Here is a 19008-nt window from a genome sequence, read left to right as displayed (position 1 = left end):
AATGCTTCAGAAGGCTGTTGATATTTCTCTCCATGGCTTTTTTTTCCCCCTTGGTATTTCTTAAGTTTTTCTGATTAAATATATTCAGCTTCTGTTATAAATTTATCACTCTTAAAACCTCAAGGAGTCATATCATCTACCCAATAAGACAGCTAATTTCCCTTTTTATAGATCCCAACTTCAATTTTAAGTTTCTTAAGCTCAAGTTCTATATCTTATGCATTCCTCCTAACTTTTGTTATGATTATAAAAGAGTAACATAAATGGAAAAGTGCAAAAATATAAATATACATATCATGAATAGATATTAGTCAGAACCAGGTTTAATTATGACCCAGATTAAGAAATAGCTGGAGTGTAGGGGGATGGGAGGGGTGGGGTAGCTGGGTGATGGACATTGGGGAGGGTATGTGCTATGGTGAGAGCTGTGAATGGTGTAAGACTGATGATTCACAGACCTGTACCCCTGAAACAAATAATACATGATACATTAATTTAAAAAAAGAAATAGAATATTCCCAGGAGTGCAGAAACTTCCAGAGAATATTCTATGAATTGTATCCCTCTCCCACTGTTCTAGAGGTAATTTGTGACTAATCTGATTTATGGTAATTATTTCTAGCTATAATTTATCACTTTTGTAATTTATAGACCTTTGAGCTGTCACTAGTTTTTGTCTATCATAAAAAATATGCTGCTATGAGCATACTTGTATTCCTTTTTTGTTTTCCCACAAAAATGAAGTATCTATTTAAGACTGTTTTTGTTTTTGTTTTGGGATTGGGTTGTTTTAATTTTCCTTACTGATTTGTAGTTTTTTCTTTATATTCTAGTTGCATCTTTTTTTGGTCAGTTATATTCATGTCAAATAACGTGTCCCATTTTGTGGCTGTCTTTTCACTTTTGCTGGTATTTCTTTTGATAAACATAATAATTAATTCTAATGCAACAGAATATATGTCCTTCATTTATGTTTAGTGTCTTTTTGTATGTATTTTCCTAGAATAAGGTTACATAGATATTCTCTCATATTTTCTTCTTAAAGTTTTAAGTTTAAATTCTACATTTACATCAGTATGTAATTCATCTGGATTTCACTTTTGTGTATGGTGTTACATGGAATCGATTTTAATTTCTCCCTAGAGCCTAGCTGATTTTCCCAGCAACATTTATGAAAAAGGCCAATCCTTTCCCATTGCTCCGTTGTACCATCTTTGTTCTATATCAAAGATCCACATATCTGTAGGTCTGTTTAAGCGCTTTCAATTTTATCCACTGATGTATGTGGTATCAATGACACCACCATTGCTTGATCCTTCTACCATGCACCAATTCAACAGTTTTAATAACTATGTCCTTATTATGGGACTTGATAACTGGTAGAGCAAGTTCTCCTTTTTTGTTTTCCTTCCTTAAGAATTACTTTCAAGGGCGCCTGGGTGGCTCAGTGGGTTAAGCCGCTGCCTTCAGCTCAGGTCATGATCTCAGGTCCTGCGATCGAGTCCCGCATGGGGCTCTCTGCTCAGCAGGGAGCCTGCTTCCCTCTGTCTCTCTCTGCCTGCCTCTCTATCTACCTGTGATCTCTCTCTGTCAAATAAATAAATAAATAAATCTTAAAAAAAAAAAAAAAAAGAATTACTTTCAAGATTTTCTCGACATTATGCATTTCCATATAAAATTTATATTCACAATAAAATTTATTGGGACTTTATTGTAATTATATTGACTCTCTGGGTCAGTTTGGAGAAACTTAACATCATTTAAATAAATGCTGGGTTACCCAATCAATGAACATAGCTCATTTTTCTAACTTTTAAAGCTTTCTTTAATCTTTAATTTCATTCAATAAATTTTATTTTTCTACTTTTAAGAATCATGTCTATCTTTAAAATGTCATGCATTCCTTTTATTAGAATTATTTATATATACTTGGTGTTCTTTTTTTGATGTTTTTGTAAATTGTATTTTGCTAAATTTCCTTTTTTTTTAAATAGCTGTTGATAGAAATGCAATCAATATATATAAATTCTATATCAAGAAACCTTAGTTAGGTATTTAATTCTAATAATGTATCAGTAAATTCTTGTAGATTTTCTACTTATGCAATCATACCATATAAGCTTTTGTTTTTTCTTTTCCAATTATTGTAATATTTATTTTTCTTATTTTATAGAAGTAGGTAGCATATTTGGTACAATGTTTTATAAAAGTAATGTTACTGGGGTTCCCTGGGTGGCTCAGTCCATTAAGCCTCCGACTCTCGATTTCTGCTCAGGTCATGATCTCAGGGTCGTGAGATCGAGCTCCACGTGGGACTCCACACTTAGCTCAAAGTCTGCTTGAGATTGTCCCTCTCCCTCTGCCCTCCTCCACCGCCACTTGTGCTCTCTAAATAAATAAATCTTTAAAAAAAAGTAATATTACTGGACAAGATTATCTTGTCATTCGCAGAGGAAAAGCTAATAATTCTCCACTATGCACGATGATTGCTGTAGTTTTTGAAGTTATTCTGTCAGATTAAAAAAATCCCTTATAGTCTTATTCCGTAAATGTTTTTTACAAAGAATAATATTGAATTGTTACAAGAGGTTTTTTTGACATTTGTTCGGATGATTATATGTGGTTCTCCTTATTCTATCTAGTGAATTTGTTGATTGATTTCCTAGTTATTGGGTGGGTTTTTGTTTTGTTTTGTTCTGTTCATTTGTTTCCAGGAATCACTATGCCTAATGTGGAGCTCAAACTCACAATCCTGAGATCAAGAAGCACAAGCTCTACTGTCTGAGGCAGTCAGGTGCCCTGACTGATTTCCTGGTTTTAAACCAACTTTACATTGCTAATGTAATCCCAACCTGGGCACATTAATGTTTTGTTGGATTTTAAATCTTTTTTCATAATGAAGTTGGTCAACAGTATTCCTCTCTTATAATACTCCTGTCAGGTTTTGATTTTAGCCATAAGCTTGCTTCATAAGATAAATGGGGCAGTAAAACTTCTATTTTAGGTCTCTGGGAGAATTTGTGTTAAACTAGATTTATTTATTATTTGAATCTTTAGTATAATTTTCTGGTGACACCAGCTGATCTGAGATTTTTCTTTGTGAAAAGATTATTAATTGCCAATGTAATTCTCTAATGGTTAAAGTCTACCAAACTTTTGTATTTCTTCTTGAGTTAGGTTTAAGAGGCTTATTTTTCTTGAAATTTGTTCATTTGATATAAATTTTCAAAATTATCAACATAAAGTTTTTCATGATAACCACTTAAATTTTTAGCAGCAACTACAGTGATGTCATCTTTTTCATTTTTCTTTGTTTCTTCTCTTCGTTTTCTTGATTGATATTGGCAGAAGTTTAGCAATTTTATTACATACAGAAATTCTCTGTTTTATATATATTTTTTCTATTTCATTAATTTTACTCTTGCTTTTCTTATCTTCTCCCACCTACTTTGTTTGGGTTTACTTTGTCTTTTTATTTCTTCCTTTCTAATGTGTATATTTAAGACTATAGAGTTCCCTGTAACCATTGACTTAACTCCATAATACACATTTTCATATAAAATATTTTATTTCTCTTCATATTCAACATATTTTCTAATTTCCATCATGATTTTTTTCTACAATCCCTAGGTTATTTGTAAGGAAATGTTTTCATTTCTAAACATACAGAGAATTTTATTGTTCTAATTATAATATTAATTTATAGCATAACTACATTAAACTGAGAAAATACACATTCAAGTTTTTAACTGTTTCAAAGGAAAGATTGACACAGGATATTTGGCACAGTATGTGAACAGTAAAGTTTTATTTGGTTACCAATGTATGAGAAATCACAAAGTTGTGAGATAAATAATCACATATAATTTTTCAAATAAAACATCTAAAATCTGCTCTGTGGCACTTGCATCCCTTTTTCCACCCTGGAACATAAAAATGTGGAGAGAGATACATAGATATGTTTTTATAGAAGCCTATTGCAAAATACTTCTTTTGAAGAAATACCCAATTCCTTCATCCCAAATGAGCAAGGCTCGTCTGGTTCTGCTATTCAAACCTCCCTTAAAATATGTTGTCCTTATAGTTGAATGACATAGGGACAATGACTCACATCTGGTAAAATCAACAGAATGAAAGACTGCTGGCTAGCTGCTTTGGTCTAGGACCAGGGGAGTTATTACTATGCTGAGAATGACTGTCCCAGCAGGGATTATTGCAGAAAGAGACACGTGACTATCTCCTGTGGATCAAGTGAAGGGAGAGAGTGAGAGAGTAGACTTAGAGCTGTTTTAAATCCTGTTCCTCAGAGCTATTTAGAGAGTTTGGCATTTTAGAATCTGAAACTCTGGGTTAACACAGGATTACTAGGGCTGTGGAATGAGCAACCAGTGAACTCCCAGAATAAGGATCCATTCTCAGGAACCAAAGAGCTGCAAGGGGAAAGAGGCCCAAAAGCACACCTTTGAGGAACCCATGAAAATGCACCACTCTATACCTCTGGGCACAATTTATAGTGCCAGGTCAAGTAATACCTTTCAATCAACTTTCTCACTCCTTCCTCACTCTGTTTCCAACATACAGTGATTAGAAGGAAGCTGGAGAGGGGACAAGGAAGCAGAAAAAGAGACACTGTAAAGATCTCACTTCATAGAATAGAATAGTATCTATGTTCTTATGGAGATTTCAACACTTCAAATAATATATGTCTTGGCCAAATCTAGTTTCTATTATACAAACTAGTACAAGCCAAAAACAACAACAACAACAACAACAACAAAAACACCAAAAAACAAAACAAAAAAACGATCACACTGAATTAATGTCAAATTCTCTCTAAAAGCACTAGACCCTAGCAGTTTCTTTAAAGGTATTTAAAGGAAAACACCTCTGGTCGTTTTGTGGGTATAGGGCAATGAAAAGAATTCAGATGGCTAGTCAGGGAATTGGAGTCTAGTCTAGGATTTCTCAGAATGTATGTCCATATACCAGTGTATAAAAATTATTTGTAGTAATTGCTGGAAGCATAGTTCTATGGATTTTACTGGAAGAAGTCTTGGGATCACAGGGTGAGCCCTAGGAAAATCTATTTTTTTTTTAGATTATTTATTTATTTATTTATTTGATAGAGAGAGATCACAAGTAGATAGAGAGGCAGGCAGAGAGGGAGAGAGAGGGAAGCAGGCTCCCTGCCGAGCAGAGAGCCCGATGCAGGACTCGATCCCAGGACCCTGAGATCATGACCTGAGGCGAAGGCAACAGCTTAACCCACTGAGCCACCCAGGTGCCCAGAAAATCTATTTTTAACAGACACCTTAAGTGATTCTTATGAGTAATAAATGTTAAGACTTACGGATCTCAGTTCTAATGTGTGTGTACTTGGGCTCTTCTCTGACAATGAACCCAATAACAGCAGCCTGTATAATCCCCTAGGCAATGGCAAGGAATAAATAACTGATCAAAAAGTACTTTGAAAAATGTGAAGTCGACGCAAATGGCAAGATTTCATTTCTTTTGATGGCTGCATAGTATTCCATTGTGTATATATACCACCTCTTCTTTATCCATTCATCTGTTGATGTACATCTAGGTTCTTTCCATAGTTTGGCTATTGTAGACATTGCTGCTATAAACATTCGGGTACACGTGCTCCTTCGGATCACTGCGTTTGTATCTTTAGGGTAAATACCCAGTAGCGCAATTGCTGGGTCATAGGGTAGCTCTATTTTCAACATTTTGAGGAACCTCCATGCTGTTTTCCAGAGTGGTTGCACCAGCTTGCATTCCCACCAACAGTGTAGAAGTGTTCCCCTTTCTCCACATCCTCGCCAGCATCTGTCATTTCCTGACTTGTTAATTTTAGCCATTCTGACTGGTGTGAGGTGATATCTCATTATGGTTTTGATTTATATTTCCCTGATGCCGAGTGAAGTAGAGCACTTTTTCATGTGTCTGTTGGCCATCTGGATGTCTTCTTTGCAGAAATGTCTGTTCATGTCCTCTGCCCATTTCTTGATTGGATTGTTTGTTCTTTGGGTGTTGAGTTTGCTAAATTCCTTATAGATTTTGGACACTAGCCCTTTATCTGATATGTCATTTGCAAATATCTTCTCCCATTCTGTCAGTCTTTTGGTTTTGTTAACTGTTTCCTTTGCTGTGCAAAAGCTTTTGATCTTGATGAAATCCCAATAGTTCATTTTTGCCCTTGCTTCCCTTGCCTTTGCCGATGTTCCTAGGAAGATGTTGCTGTGGCTGAGGTCGAAGAGGTTGCTGCCTGCATTCTCCTCAAGGATTTTGATGGATTCCTTTCTCACATTGAGGTCCTTCATCCATTTGGAGTCTATTTTCGTGTGTGGTGTAAGGAAGTGGTCCAATTTCATTTTTCTGCATGTGGCTGTCCAATTTTCCCAGCACCATTTCTTGAAGAGGCTGTCTTTTTTCCATTGGACATTCCTTCCTGCTTTGTCGAAGATGAGTTGACCATAGAGTTGAGGGTCTATTTCTGGGCTCTCTATTCTCTTCCATTGATCTATGTGTCTGTTTTTGTGCCAGTACCATGCTGTCTTGATGATGACAGCTTTGTAATAGAGCTTGAAGTCTGGAATTGTGATGCCACCCACTTTGGCTTTCTTTTTCAATATTCCTTTGCGTCGACATGGATGGAACTAGAGGGTATCATGCTTAGTGAAATAAGTCAATCGGGGAAAGACAACTATCATATGATCTCCCTGATATGAGGACATGGAGATACAACATGGGGGGTTAGGGGGATAGGAGAAGAATAAATGAAACAAGATGGGATTGGGAGGGAGACAAACCATAAATGACTCTTAATCTCACAAAACAAACTGGGAGTTTCTGGGGGGAGGTGGGGTTTGGAGAGGGGGATGGGGTTATGGACATTGGGGAGGGTATGTGCTATGGTGAGTGCTGTGAAGTGTGTAAACCTGGCGATTCACAGACCTGTACCCCTGGGGATAAAAATACATTATATGTTTATAAAGAAAAAAAATTGGAAGGGGAGGTGAACCATAAGAGACTATGGACTCTGAGAAACAACCTGAGGGTTTTGAAGAGTCAGGGGTGGGAGGTTGAGGGAACAGGTGGTGGGTAATAGGGAGGGCACGTATTGCATGGAGCACTGGTTGTTGTGCAAAAACAATGAATACTGTTACGCTGAAAAAAATAAATAAATTAAAACAAATAATAAAAAAAGACCAAAAAAAAAAAAAAAGAAAGAAAAATGTGAAGTATTTTGCAAATAGAATGGATGGAGAAATGAAGGACTAACAAGAGATTTAATAATGAGAAGAAAGAAACTGGAGTGCCTGGGTGACTCCGTTGGTTAAAGTCTCTGACTCTTGGTTTGGGCTCAGGTCATGATCTCAGGGTTAAGGGATCAAGCCCCACCTTGAACTGCACCCTAAGTACAGAGTCTGCTTGAGGTTTTCTCCCTCTCCCTGTGCCCCCTGCCTTCTCTCTCTCTCTCTCTCTCTCTCTCCCTTTCAAATAAATAAATAAAATATTTGTTAAAAAAAAGAAAAAGAAGAAAGAACCCTACCGAATTCCACGTCTATTAGAGTGGCAAGAGTGGCTAGAAGTCCTATGGGGAGCATTCTTTCTAAACCATTGGAGCATTTGTTACACATCCTTCTCCCTCCTCTTCTCATTCCTGGTATTTCCCCATTCCAAACCTCTTCGAGAAGCTTTCTCTCTTTCTCCTAGCCTGTGGTACCTTCTCAGACTCCTTTAATCTCATCTTTTCTCTCAATCTTTTTCTGGATATCAATGAATTTCTCTCTCTCTCTCTCTCTCTCTCTCTGTCCTTTTTTTTTCTTTTTTAAAATCCCTCCCACCATCACATGTCTCCAGTTTATATACAAATAATACCACATGGAAAATGGAAAAAGGTGTCTTGTGTTGATGTGTACTCTGAGAATTGTCTCTCATGGCAGAGAACTGACCCGTTGCATGAGAATCGGTTACTATCTTACAGAACTATCTGAAAATTCCCAAAGGAAACAAACATTAGGGGATGGAATTGAGCATCTTGGTCCAAAGTGAACAAATCTAGGAATAACAGGATGAAAGTGAAGAAAGATAACTTGAGGCAAAATATACAGAAATCGCTTGTTACAGAGAGATCATACAACTGTAGATCTGGAAAAAACTTCAATATCATTTAGTCAAACTGCACTCTTATTATTGATGGGGAAATTAAAGACTTTAGAGGTTAAAACATTTGCTTGGTTCAGTCACACAACAAGTTTCTGGCCCCTGATGACTAAGACCACGAGCTCTTGACTTAGCCAACAGTATACTCCACAATTGCACAGGGCTGGCTGTGATACTGGTCAAAGGCAGTGAAAAAAAAAATTGTTAAATTGCCAAATATATGCATACAGCTAAAGTAGACTTTATGTAATACACTATTAAATGGTATACACATTGTAGGTGCTTTTTGTCTTTATTTGGCAAAGTAAAAACCTGAGAACTCCCTGTCAACTGTTCAAAGGGCATTTGTTTATTTACCAATCAATGGAATTTTTAAAACTTAGGAATAACTGAATTATCTAATGCCTTTGCCTCTGGACAGGATTAGAATAAAGTTAATTACTCAACATAGTGAATGAAGACCTCAGAGTCAGAGTGGTAAAATCTTTAATCAATGCATCTTTACAATTGCATTTTCATAACTTTGCATTTTGGTAGGCATAAGGAATAGTGTTACCTGTTTCAGAATTACCCCATGATTGATACATAGAATTATAGGATACCATTTTTTTCTCATGAACAAAAGATAGGAATGACTCAACACTTGCATTCTGATACACCATTCCTATATGATTTGAACAGTCCATATAAACCAAATGCAGGCATATTCTACTATTTATACAGCAATAAGGTCAGTTTCATAAAACAAAGCAAATTGGTTCAGGAAACTGAGAGAGTATCCCAAAAGACACCCACAATTTTTCTCCACTATACAGGCCAAGGACAAAAATTAATATTGTCCTCAAGTTACTGAAAACAGATCCAGGAATACCTTGTACATTTCAACTCTGCTGACAGTTCTCCAAATTAAAGCAAGGGCTGGTTAGTAAGCATCACCTATGTGTCCAAAGATAGGTCCTGGGGAAAAGATATCAATTGGACATTATCTTTGTTGCCAACAGATTTACATTCAGTTAGGCTATAAATGGAATCTAATAACAGGTTTTTAAATGGTTTTAGCATTGTCATTTTTTTTCTACTTTGCAAATCTATAGAGTTGTAAACTTTAGTATAAAACTCATACTCAACAAATGAGGCTGTTGGGAAAAGAAAGAAGAAAAGAAAAATAATAAGAAGCTTATGGATTCGCATAATTTCATTATTGTAATCTCCAAAATGCAATTACTATTAATAAATCTTTAATTACTTAATTCTGTGCATTTAAAATAGTGGGTCTCGTTTTTTAAAACTGGATTTGCAGGGAGAGATAGTTGCGGGATGTTTCGCTGTTGGAGAGAGGAGTTCTCACAATGGCCATGAGCTGACAGGTACAGGAGTGGCCTCTGAACCTAGGGACAGTGTCTAAGAGCTCAGTGTTTATGTCCTCACACTTGCTGAATGCCTTGGGAGGACGATTTCACAATTCATACCAAAGAAAACAATTTCTTTTCCCATTTAGTTAAAAAATAAGCTCAATGTGTGATACAAATGGTTTTCTGTGTTTTATGCGTGTGGTTTTTATAACTTAAGCATTATTTCAACACACGGCTCTTTGAATATGTAGCAGCCATAGAGAAACATATAAAGGTATTAGAGCCAAAAGAGCAAGGGTGGAACGGCCATTATAGACCAAGCCAATAAGGAAAAATTCTCAAATTTATGAAATGCCTTCCTACCTATCCCTTGATTCTGTGAGTTAAATGTTAGCTTGCATAACAATAACTAATATTTAAATAGTAATTTATGACTTACAAAGCACTTAAAATAGGTATTCTGATTTCCATGTAACTCTAATACTGTGTCAACAAATATCATTTGTCTCATATTTAGATAAATAGAGGCTAAGAAGTACTTAATATCTTGATCAATTTCAGCATACTAAGAAGCTAGATCCAAACTTGTTTCTCACATTAAAATCAAAGTTCCTTGGAGCACCTGCATGGCTCAGTGGGTTAAAGCCTCTGCCTTTGGCTCAGGTCATGATCCCAGGGTCCTGGGATCGAGCCCCACATTGGGCTCTCTGCTCTGCGGCGAGCCTGCTTCCCCCTCTCTCTCTGCCTGCCTCTCTGCCTACTTGTGATCTCTGTCTGTCAAATAAGTAAGTAAAATCTTTAAAATAAATAAATAAAATCAAGGTTCCTTCTACTAACATATTAGTAGATTAAGCAGTGCTCAGTGCTAGAAGACAGGTAATAACATGTGAGGATGTTGACAATTCCCAGACTCCAGAGTTAAAATCCTCATTAAAAATAAACATAATTTTAGGGGCGCCTGGGTGGCTCAGTGGGTTAAAGCCTCTACCTTTGGCTCAGGTCATGATCCCAGGGTCCTGGGATCGATCCCCACATCGGGCTCTCAGCAGGGAGCCTGCTTCCTCCTCTCTCTCTCTCTCTGCCTGCCTTTCTGCCTGCTTGTGATCTCGATCTGTCACATAAATAAATAAAATATTTTAAAAAAATTTAAAAAATAAACATAATTTTATTTATGAATTTCAGGGATTAGTGAGTTAAATAACCTACAAATCTGAAAAACACTGTATACAATCTGTATATAGCAAACAGTGCCTTATATAATGTGATTAAAATATCACTTGGCAATCACCTTTCTAGTATCTTGTACCAATTCTTCCCTGAGAAATATTAATGTGTTGGCTTTTCATTTTGTGAGAATTAACATAATAATTATTTAAATATTTGCTGATTTTGCATTAGAATCAATTTGGAAATAAGGCAGTTTATCTAAGGAATGGGATATAATAAAATATAGGTCTCTGGGTTCCAAAACTCAGCAAACCTTCTAGAGTTCTCACGTGCATGACACTATGTTGGGTGCTTTGTGTACATCTCTTCACGTGATCTCCCTAATACTCCTACGAGGTAGACACTGCACTTATCCCACTTCACAGCTGAGAAAACTGAAGGTGAAGTAACTTGCCCACGTTCCCCAAGATAGTAAAGTGGGAGAGCTGGAATTTGAACCCAGACATTCCGGCTCCAAAAGAATTATAAATGTGACACTAAGTGATTAATTCACTAATAGTTATTTCCTCTACTTGTTTTCTTCTCCTCCCAGTCCCATATCAGCTGCACTCACATTTATATTACAAAAAAATTATATATTTTTTTCAACTAACTTAACAAGGGATAGGTAGGCAAATACCTACAACTCCTTTCAATGCATCCTCTACTAGTTAATTGAATCAAACGTCTGAAGAGGATCATTAACATCAAGCAGAAACTCGTTTGTGGCACTTAGTTTGTGGTTTAAAGGTGTGGAAGATATTAGGAGAGGCAGCAGTGGCTTCTGAATTACTCAAGTGCCAAGTCTCTCTCCTTCCTCTCTTCTTTCCGAAAAACTCAACTTGCTACAGTTTCACCACACTGGAAGGCAGCAAGCTATAAGGAAGATTTCAAAGAATAGCATCCTCTCGTTTGATTTTAAGCCACATTGCTCTAGTATAATTTTATAGCCTCGTTTCCTAATCATTAAAGTGGGAATCATAAAGTTGGCCTTAAATGCTGTGATGGAAGGAATCTACATGAAGGGCCAGACACGATGACGGTCGATGTCAGATGTTGTGACGATACTCACCTGGGTTCACTTGGACCCAATTCAAATGAGTCTGGGTTTTGACCCAGCTAATTTGGGTTCAAGCCAAAACATGACTGAGTAGACAGATGTCAAAAGCAGTTCGTATTTCAGATGGGCAGCACACCAAGAATAAAATCAATGACTCCAACATTTTTGGCTATCAACCTCACAATTTAATTCATTACTGACTCTATACAAATAGGCAAATGATTGCCTTAGAACAGGGCCTGCTTAGAACATGATTGAATGTATTCAACAAAAGGTTGATAAAACTTTCATTTGTTTGCTTTTTAAATGAAGAGGAAGAAAGGTAGTGAATAATAATTAGAGTATCAGAGGGTCACCTGGGTGGCTCAGTGGGTTAAAGCCTCTGCCTTCAGCTCAGGTCATGATCTCAGGGTCCTGAGATCAAGCCCTGCATAGGGCTCTCTGCTCAGCAGGGACCCTGCTTCCCTCTCTCTCTCTGCCTGCCCCTCTGCCTACTTGTGATCTCTCTCTGTTAAATAAATAAATAAAATCTTAAAAAAAAATAATTGGAGTATCAGAGAAATGGTGATGATCTATATCTTTGTATACACTGTCATTCAAACCAAAATGTTCCCATCAAGAAAAATAATAAATTCTGGATTTCCCCAGAAAACAGAGCCTGAGACAAAGGTTTGAGGGCAGACAGTCTATAAATGAGAGTGAAGTCAGGGAAAAGCTTAGAGGACTAAGGCAGTGAAATGGAGCAGGAATAGAGGAGGAAAGCATTCACTCACTAGCTCCATCCCCCTTTTGGCATGACTCGTCTCATAGAGGGCTACTGCTCCTGTTCTTCCAGTTCAGACATACATCACTGTCAACAGGGGCTCTGCAAGTGACACATGCCTTGTTGTCAGAATAACAGCAGACAGGAAAGCAAAGGATACAAGTTCACATGAGGTTACACTTGTGCATAGCAGGTTGCCATAGCAATGGCTGGAGTAAGCACAGCCAGAGAGGGTATAGGGAAAGACACAACAGGTATCTAATACTTTTATACAAGGGCTGCTTCTATTTAGAGATTAGTTATGATTATCTCTGCTAATATTTCCAAAAGACACAAAACTTCTATTTAAGTTGAGAAAATGATTTTTCTTTTCTTTTTTTAAAATGATTTTTCTTATGGTTTTCCCAAATTTGGGACCCATATAGTGGCCTTTCTAGATGTAATTAACATCACTAATGTTTTTCACATGGATGCTGATGTGTCTGCAACAGCACAAAGAGGATCTTGTTTGCTAACTGAAAGAGTTTCTTTTAACACCCAACAGGCATTATTATCCTACTCTGATAGAGCTATAATGACCTACAGGAATTCAGTAACAGGAAAGGAGGCACTTACTAACAGGAATTGAAAGTCCCTTAGAGTACATTCCTGCTTTGACATTCAGTGTTTAGAAATGTACATCTCGAATTGTTCTCAGAGATGAAGAGGAAGTTGGAAAGAGATGACTAAAAAAATAAATAAATAAATAAATAAATAAAAGTTACTTGAATTAGATAGTTATTCACAAGTTAAAATTGTTAAAATTTGTTAAAGTTAAAAGCTTGAAATGTACCTTCATCAATGAAAACGAAAGGACGGGCAATGATCCAGTAAAATAAAAACTTTCTGAAACCCTCAAATGTGCATCATCCTTTTCCCTGAGTTACCTAAATAATTAAAATTAGCAAGATAAAATCGCCAGAGAACTTACTGGTGACAGCTGTTATGAGTCTTTTGAGAACAGGAATTCTAGAATGAAATCACATCTACTTTTAAGCAGAGACTATTAAAAAAAATGAGTCGTGGAAAAAAATGAATGTTAAACGAATGGTTTGGGGACGAAATACTTTCCCATTGGATTTGTTTGCATATTGGTTCATTCTTCCACAACAGATCACTTATTTTAGGTAAGATTTTCTGATAGTGATGAAGCTAAACAGAAGTAATAAGTAAAATGATCTGCTCTAGAGCAGCTCATATGTGATCTAAAATAACACATCAATTAAGGATGTGTGGTATTTATTTCACTTTCTTAAATTTCCTTTTTTGTGAACTTTGTTTTTCAAAAAAGCCATTTTGTATTTTTAAGAAGTTGGTTGAGCAAATTTTCTCCTTGAATATTTCTAACTATAAGAAAATATTATGTAAATTATCCCCAAAAGGAAAGGTAGAGCCTGTTCTTTTTAGATATTCTTCCCCCGCAAAATCATAGTCAGAGCAGTTTCCATCTCCAGATTTTTTGTCAATTACTGTCACCTGGTACTAGATTGTCCATCTATACCTATCACCTTCTCCTCCGGCTAGACTTTGGGAATTGGCTTACCTTTGATAAGGAGTCCCTTTTCTTATATTTGGTGCCCATTTTCATAGCCAGGGATCAAAGTAATCCACCACTTGTATCCATGTTCTATGCTATGTATCATATGTGTCCATAATCTTTTCACAAGGACAAGGCAGTAAACTAGTAAGTGATTGTCATTGGAAGAAATCAAAAATGAAAGAAAATGAAGGCAATTGTATCATTCATCTAAGTGTTCATTCAGCTATGCCCTTATTATATGTTTAAAACAGTTACTGAACAAGGGTGTCTGGGTAGCTCAGTCGGTTAAACATCTGCCTTTGGCTCAGGACATTGTCCCAAGATCCTGGGATCGAGTCCCACGTCTGGGTCTCTGCTCAGCAGGGAGGCTACTTCCCCTTTTTCCACTGCTTGCCACTCCCCCTGCTTATGTTCTCTCTCTCTGTCAAATAAATAAATAAAATCTTTTTTAAAAAATAACTATTATTGGACAAATTACATATGGTAATATATATGGTCCCTGCTTTCAAGGTGCTTGTAGTCTGGTAGAGGAAATAAGATATGCCTACACATAATTATGACAGAATTAAAAAACAAGTGCCATAAGAGAGTTAGAAATATGAGTATCTAGGTGAGAAATAAATTGACTTTCTATGTTATTAATTCTACAAAAAGCAGGACTCAGAAATCCTGGGATTCAAGAATAAAGAACACTTACCCCCTCATCCAGCTACAGGGGCATTCCAGCTACCCATGGATTTTAATTTACCCTGTGCATCTCTATTTAAATATCTTACTAGGATTTCAAACTCAGCATGTTCAAAGTCAAATACATGAATTTTCTCCTTAAACTGTCTCCACCTCTCTTTCCCTCCTTTTCTTCCCAAACCGTTTCCCTACTCCTAGTATTCAGATAATACTCTCTGTACATCACAGTCACTTTCTCCCTCATTGCTGGTCAAGAATATGTCAAATCACCAACTATCTACTTCCTTTAGTGCTTTCCCAGATCCTTCTTTTTATTTTATTGATAGGCTTTCAAACTTGAATTTCTAACATTTGCTCTATTTTCTTTATCTTTTGTCTCTCTTGAATACAATAGTCTAATTTATATTCTGTTGACAGATTAATCTTCCCAATTTATATCCCCGATCATGTAACTCTCACATTCAAACGTATTTAGAGGCTCTAAACTAAATAACTATTCAATTTTAACTATTGACTATTAACCCCTCTGGCTCATCCTGGTAGTCAGCTTATGTCTTGAGGCTCTATTTCCAACCTTATTTTCCAAAACTTAACCTATGTCCAATCTTTGACCTTCTGACATGTGTACATTAGAATATCCTCAGGTTTTCATGTTTCCACTCAAGAAATTTCATCAATTTGAAATCTGTTTTTCAAATTTCGAAGTTTATCACAATTTCCACTTTTATATGAAGCCTTTACTGATATCCCACACTGAAAACTAAGCTCTGGACCATTCTTTATTTACCACTTAAGACCTACAATATAATCAAACTTATAATTGCTTTACTTCTCTTCTCTCTCCCATTTCAAGAGTCATGGCGGAGTCTTACTGATCTCTATAAATCTATAGCATTTAGCATAATGTCTGTCTCACAGTCTTTACGATCCATTTTTTCCCCATGAAACTGAATGTTTAATCCCAAACAAATGAATTTCTCCAAGCAATGATTCTTCAGATATCAATAAAATGATGTTTGTTCCTGTTCGCAAATGCCTAATACATTTTAATCTTTCCTAAATTCGTGTAAAGTTCAAAAAGCAAATGGTGCTGGGAGAGTACATTTTTTCCTGGGCCTCCTCTCTCTTGGAATCTCTCTTCATTTAGCTTCTCTTGGTCCTGACAGTCAAAGGCTCTTCCATCTATGCTTATAAGCCAGAGGGGTTTAAAAGCCACAAAAGGAAAGGCTGTTCATTTTTAAATACAATTCAGAAAACCTTGGGAAAGAATGACAATTCTTTTTCAGGAACCTTCCCTGTGTATTTCAACAGAAGAGCTTTCCAAATTGGAGATGGTAAAATATTATACCACCAACCAAGTAATAGAAGGTCACTGGCTGCTGTGTAGAAAGATTCACTCGATTTTCACAAAGAGCACATAAGACTACATTGTATGTATTTAAATCTGAGATTGACAAAAATGCCAGAAGGAAAAAGAAAAGTAGTCAGTTTCTCTAAATATCATTATTTAGGAATAAATTGCTATGTAAAGAAGCATGGATATTCTTGACAACTTGTGAATTTAAGGCCAAGGAATTGCCTCCCTCCTCATCCCTAATAATCAACCCTGCTGAGGAAATATGGTAAGCATTCTAAGTTTGGGCAAAGTACAAAGCTTTAAAATCAATGTGTTTCCGGTATAGGGGGTTAGGGAAAGAACTTAATAAATCAGCTTAGGAAATGCTTCATTTCCTGTGCCCTATCTGGGAAGGGAAACATAAAACCGGCAGAGCCAGGTGTGACAAAGTCATACACCTGGATGGAAAATCTCTTCTAACTCCTTCCAAGCTCCACTCAGATGGTCAGTTTATGCTCTTGTGCTAGAACTTCCTTTTCTAAGACAAATGGAGTAGTTTTTGCAGACACATTCTTTAAGTTAACAAATAGGGTTGTTATGATGTAATTATTATCTCTGCTCCAAAGAGAAATTATCCTACTTGGGCTAACTATTCCTTAGAAAGAAGACACTATTAACAGGCTGGGCTCATTACCAGTGAGGTAGAAGAGCTGGCGTGGTAAGCAGCCTAACCCAGACTTTCAAATTTATATTGACCTGACACCTGTTTGTGAGCAGAGTTTTTCATGGCATCAGGATTTCCCTTGCATACTGAAGAGTTATTTACATGCTTATGTACTGATTTCTGTGGCCCTTCATAAATACTCTTTATTTTAAAAAATCAGATGCTTGGTAACTCTTCTAAGTTAGATTTTCTGGTCTTGAGACCTGTGGCAACTTAACTCTGGAAATGCCAAGGTGCGTGATAAGAAATCATACATGATTTTGAAATGTTTGGGAATGTATCCTAAGTTTGTATATGTATTTTGGGAAATTAATGACAAAGATTGTTGAAAGACTGTGTCTAATTTTTCCTACACTATTATTCTAAATTAGAATTTTTGTAGGAAACAAACTTTTGAAAAGAGCACACACAAAATGAAATTGAACTGATTGTTTTCCAGGGCCCCTCAGAATCAATATTTCCCAACTGTGTTCTTTTATGATAGTTGGTACTTTGGTTTTCACACTTGCCAAATCTGTCTTGTATTAGGATTACATATTTGTTTTTTCCCAACAGTACATTTACCACTGTTGGTAAGGACAATCATTGGTAAGGACATCGTTGGTAATCTTAATCATTTATGTATTCTTTTTTTTTAAAGATTTTATTTATTTATTGGACAGAGAGAGATCACAAGTAGGCAGAGAGGCAGGCAGAGAGAGTGAGAGGGAAGCAGGCTCCCTGCCGAGCAGAGAGCCCGATGCGGAACTTGATCCCAGGACCCTGAGATCATGACCTGAGCCGAAGGCAGCGGCTTAAACCACTGAGCCACCCAGGCGCCCCTCATTTATGTATTCTTTGCACTGGTAAGTACTAAGATCCTAATAAATATTCATCAAATTTAATTGCTTACAGAGAATCTCTCAGAAAGGGCTACAGCCATATGTAATAATTTCTTGCAACTGGTCATTAATATAGTCAGAGCTTATAGTGGTTTATATATATACCCTTTACTACCAAATTTCTGAAATTGTGGTCTGTCTGCAAATTTCTGAAATGTTGTGCAAAATGTTGTGTGTATATGTGTAGGTATGTGCTTATTTCCAGAGCAAATGTTATTAACTTTAATCAAATGACTCTCCTCTTAACCCATCCTGCCCCCTCGAGATATTAATATTTACTTCCCCAGGCAGCTTGATCCAGCCTCTCCATTTATCAGAACCAAAAGATAGTTGGGACAAATATAGGCCAACATCTGCAATGCAGTATTTCTGATTACAGCCTTTCACCCATACTCGACAATCTTGTTATTTCTAGGCTTAACGCCTGAGAGGAACATTTTTGAGAAACAGTACATTTGTAACCAGCATTTTACCCCCAGATTTTTATTATTCAAAAATGCTGTCATGCATTCTCAGTACCTTTATGGTGCCATCAAATAAATACACAGCAAGGCCAACTGCACCAGCAAACATTTCCTTCCCGTGCAAACAAACATCCTCTCCATAGAGCCTTCTCCATGCACTCCAGGTCAATACCCACGCACCCGACACAGCAAAGGAATTGCTGCATCCAAGTTTCAGGGGAAGGTCCCTGAAGATAAACTGAGGCTTAGTCCCCTCCCAGTGATTTCTGATCCACCCTGTCAGAGGAATAAGAGAAAACGGTACCTGTGTCGTTGTTACTGCTACAAAGACTGGGCAGAAGAAGACAAAGGATGGTCACTTGAATGAGTTTCATGGTGCTCGTGGATCGTCTTGTGGATGGTCTCAGTGGCGCTTTTCTCCAGAGTCAGACAGGGACAACTCCCTTCCAGCCTGGCCGGGCCTTATTAGCAAATGGAAAAGGTGCGCGGAGTGTGAGCAGCCACTGCCCATTCTTACTTATTTCGGGGGCTCTGATAAAGAACGGGAGGAAATACACACACTCCCTTTGGGAGTTCAGCAGAGAGGAGATTTATTGTTTCAGTGCCTTACAGGAACTTTTTTTTCTCTTCCTTTGGCAGCCACTTGTGTTTTTGTTACTCCATTATTTTGTTCTTCTTCAACAAAAAGGTCAGGGCGGGTTCTGAACAGAAACAGATCTTTCTTGAGAATGGATCATACAGCTTTCTAACTTTTGTTTTGAAAGTGTGTTTCGGAATAGTTACA

The 19008-nt window shown here is 36.9% G+C and overlaps 1 protein-coding gene across 6 annotated transcripts in view; it reads right to left on the bottom strand.

The window, feature by feature from the left end:
* Window positions 1-18767, bottom strand: part of EMCN (endomucin) — a 125240-nt gene extending 106473 nt beyond the window's left edge. For 4 of the 6 annotated variants that reach the window (XM_045998366.1, XM_045998368.1, XM_045998367.1 and 1 more), the window contains exon 1: window positions 18529-18766. In XM_045998366.1, coding sequence (XP_045854322.1) covers window positions 18529-18598 — 70 coding nt within the window. In that variant the 5' untranslated portion in view covers window positions 18599-18766. Of the gene's footprint in view, window positions 1-18528 lie in introns of all 6 variants that reach the window. The other 2 variants (XM_045998370.1, XM_045998365.1) reach the window with 2 other exon arrangements.
* Window positions 18768-19008: the final 241 nt, after the last annotated feature.

The sequence above is a fragment of the Meles meles genome, chromosome 2, assembly GCF_922984935.1.
Source record: "Meles meles chromosome 2, mMelMel3.1 paternal haplotype, whole genome shotgun sequence".
NCBI lineage: Eukaryota > Metazoa > Chordata > Mammalia > Carnivora > Mustelidae > Meles > Meles meles.
This window is presented reverse-complemented; position numbering and strand designations above follow the sequence as displayed.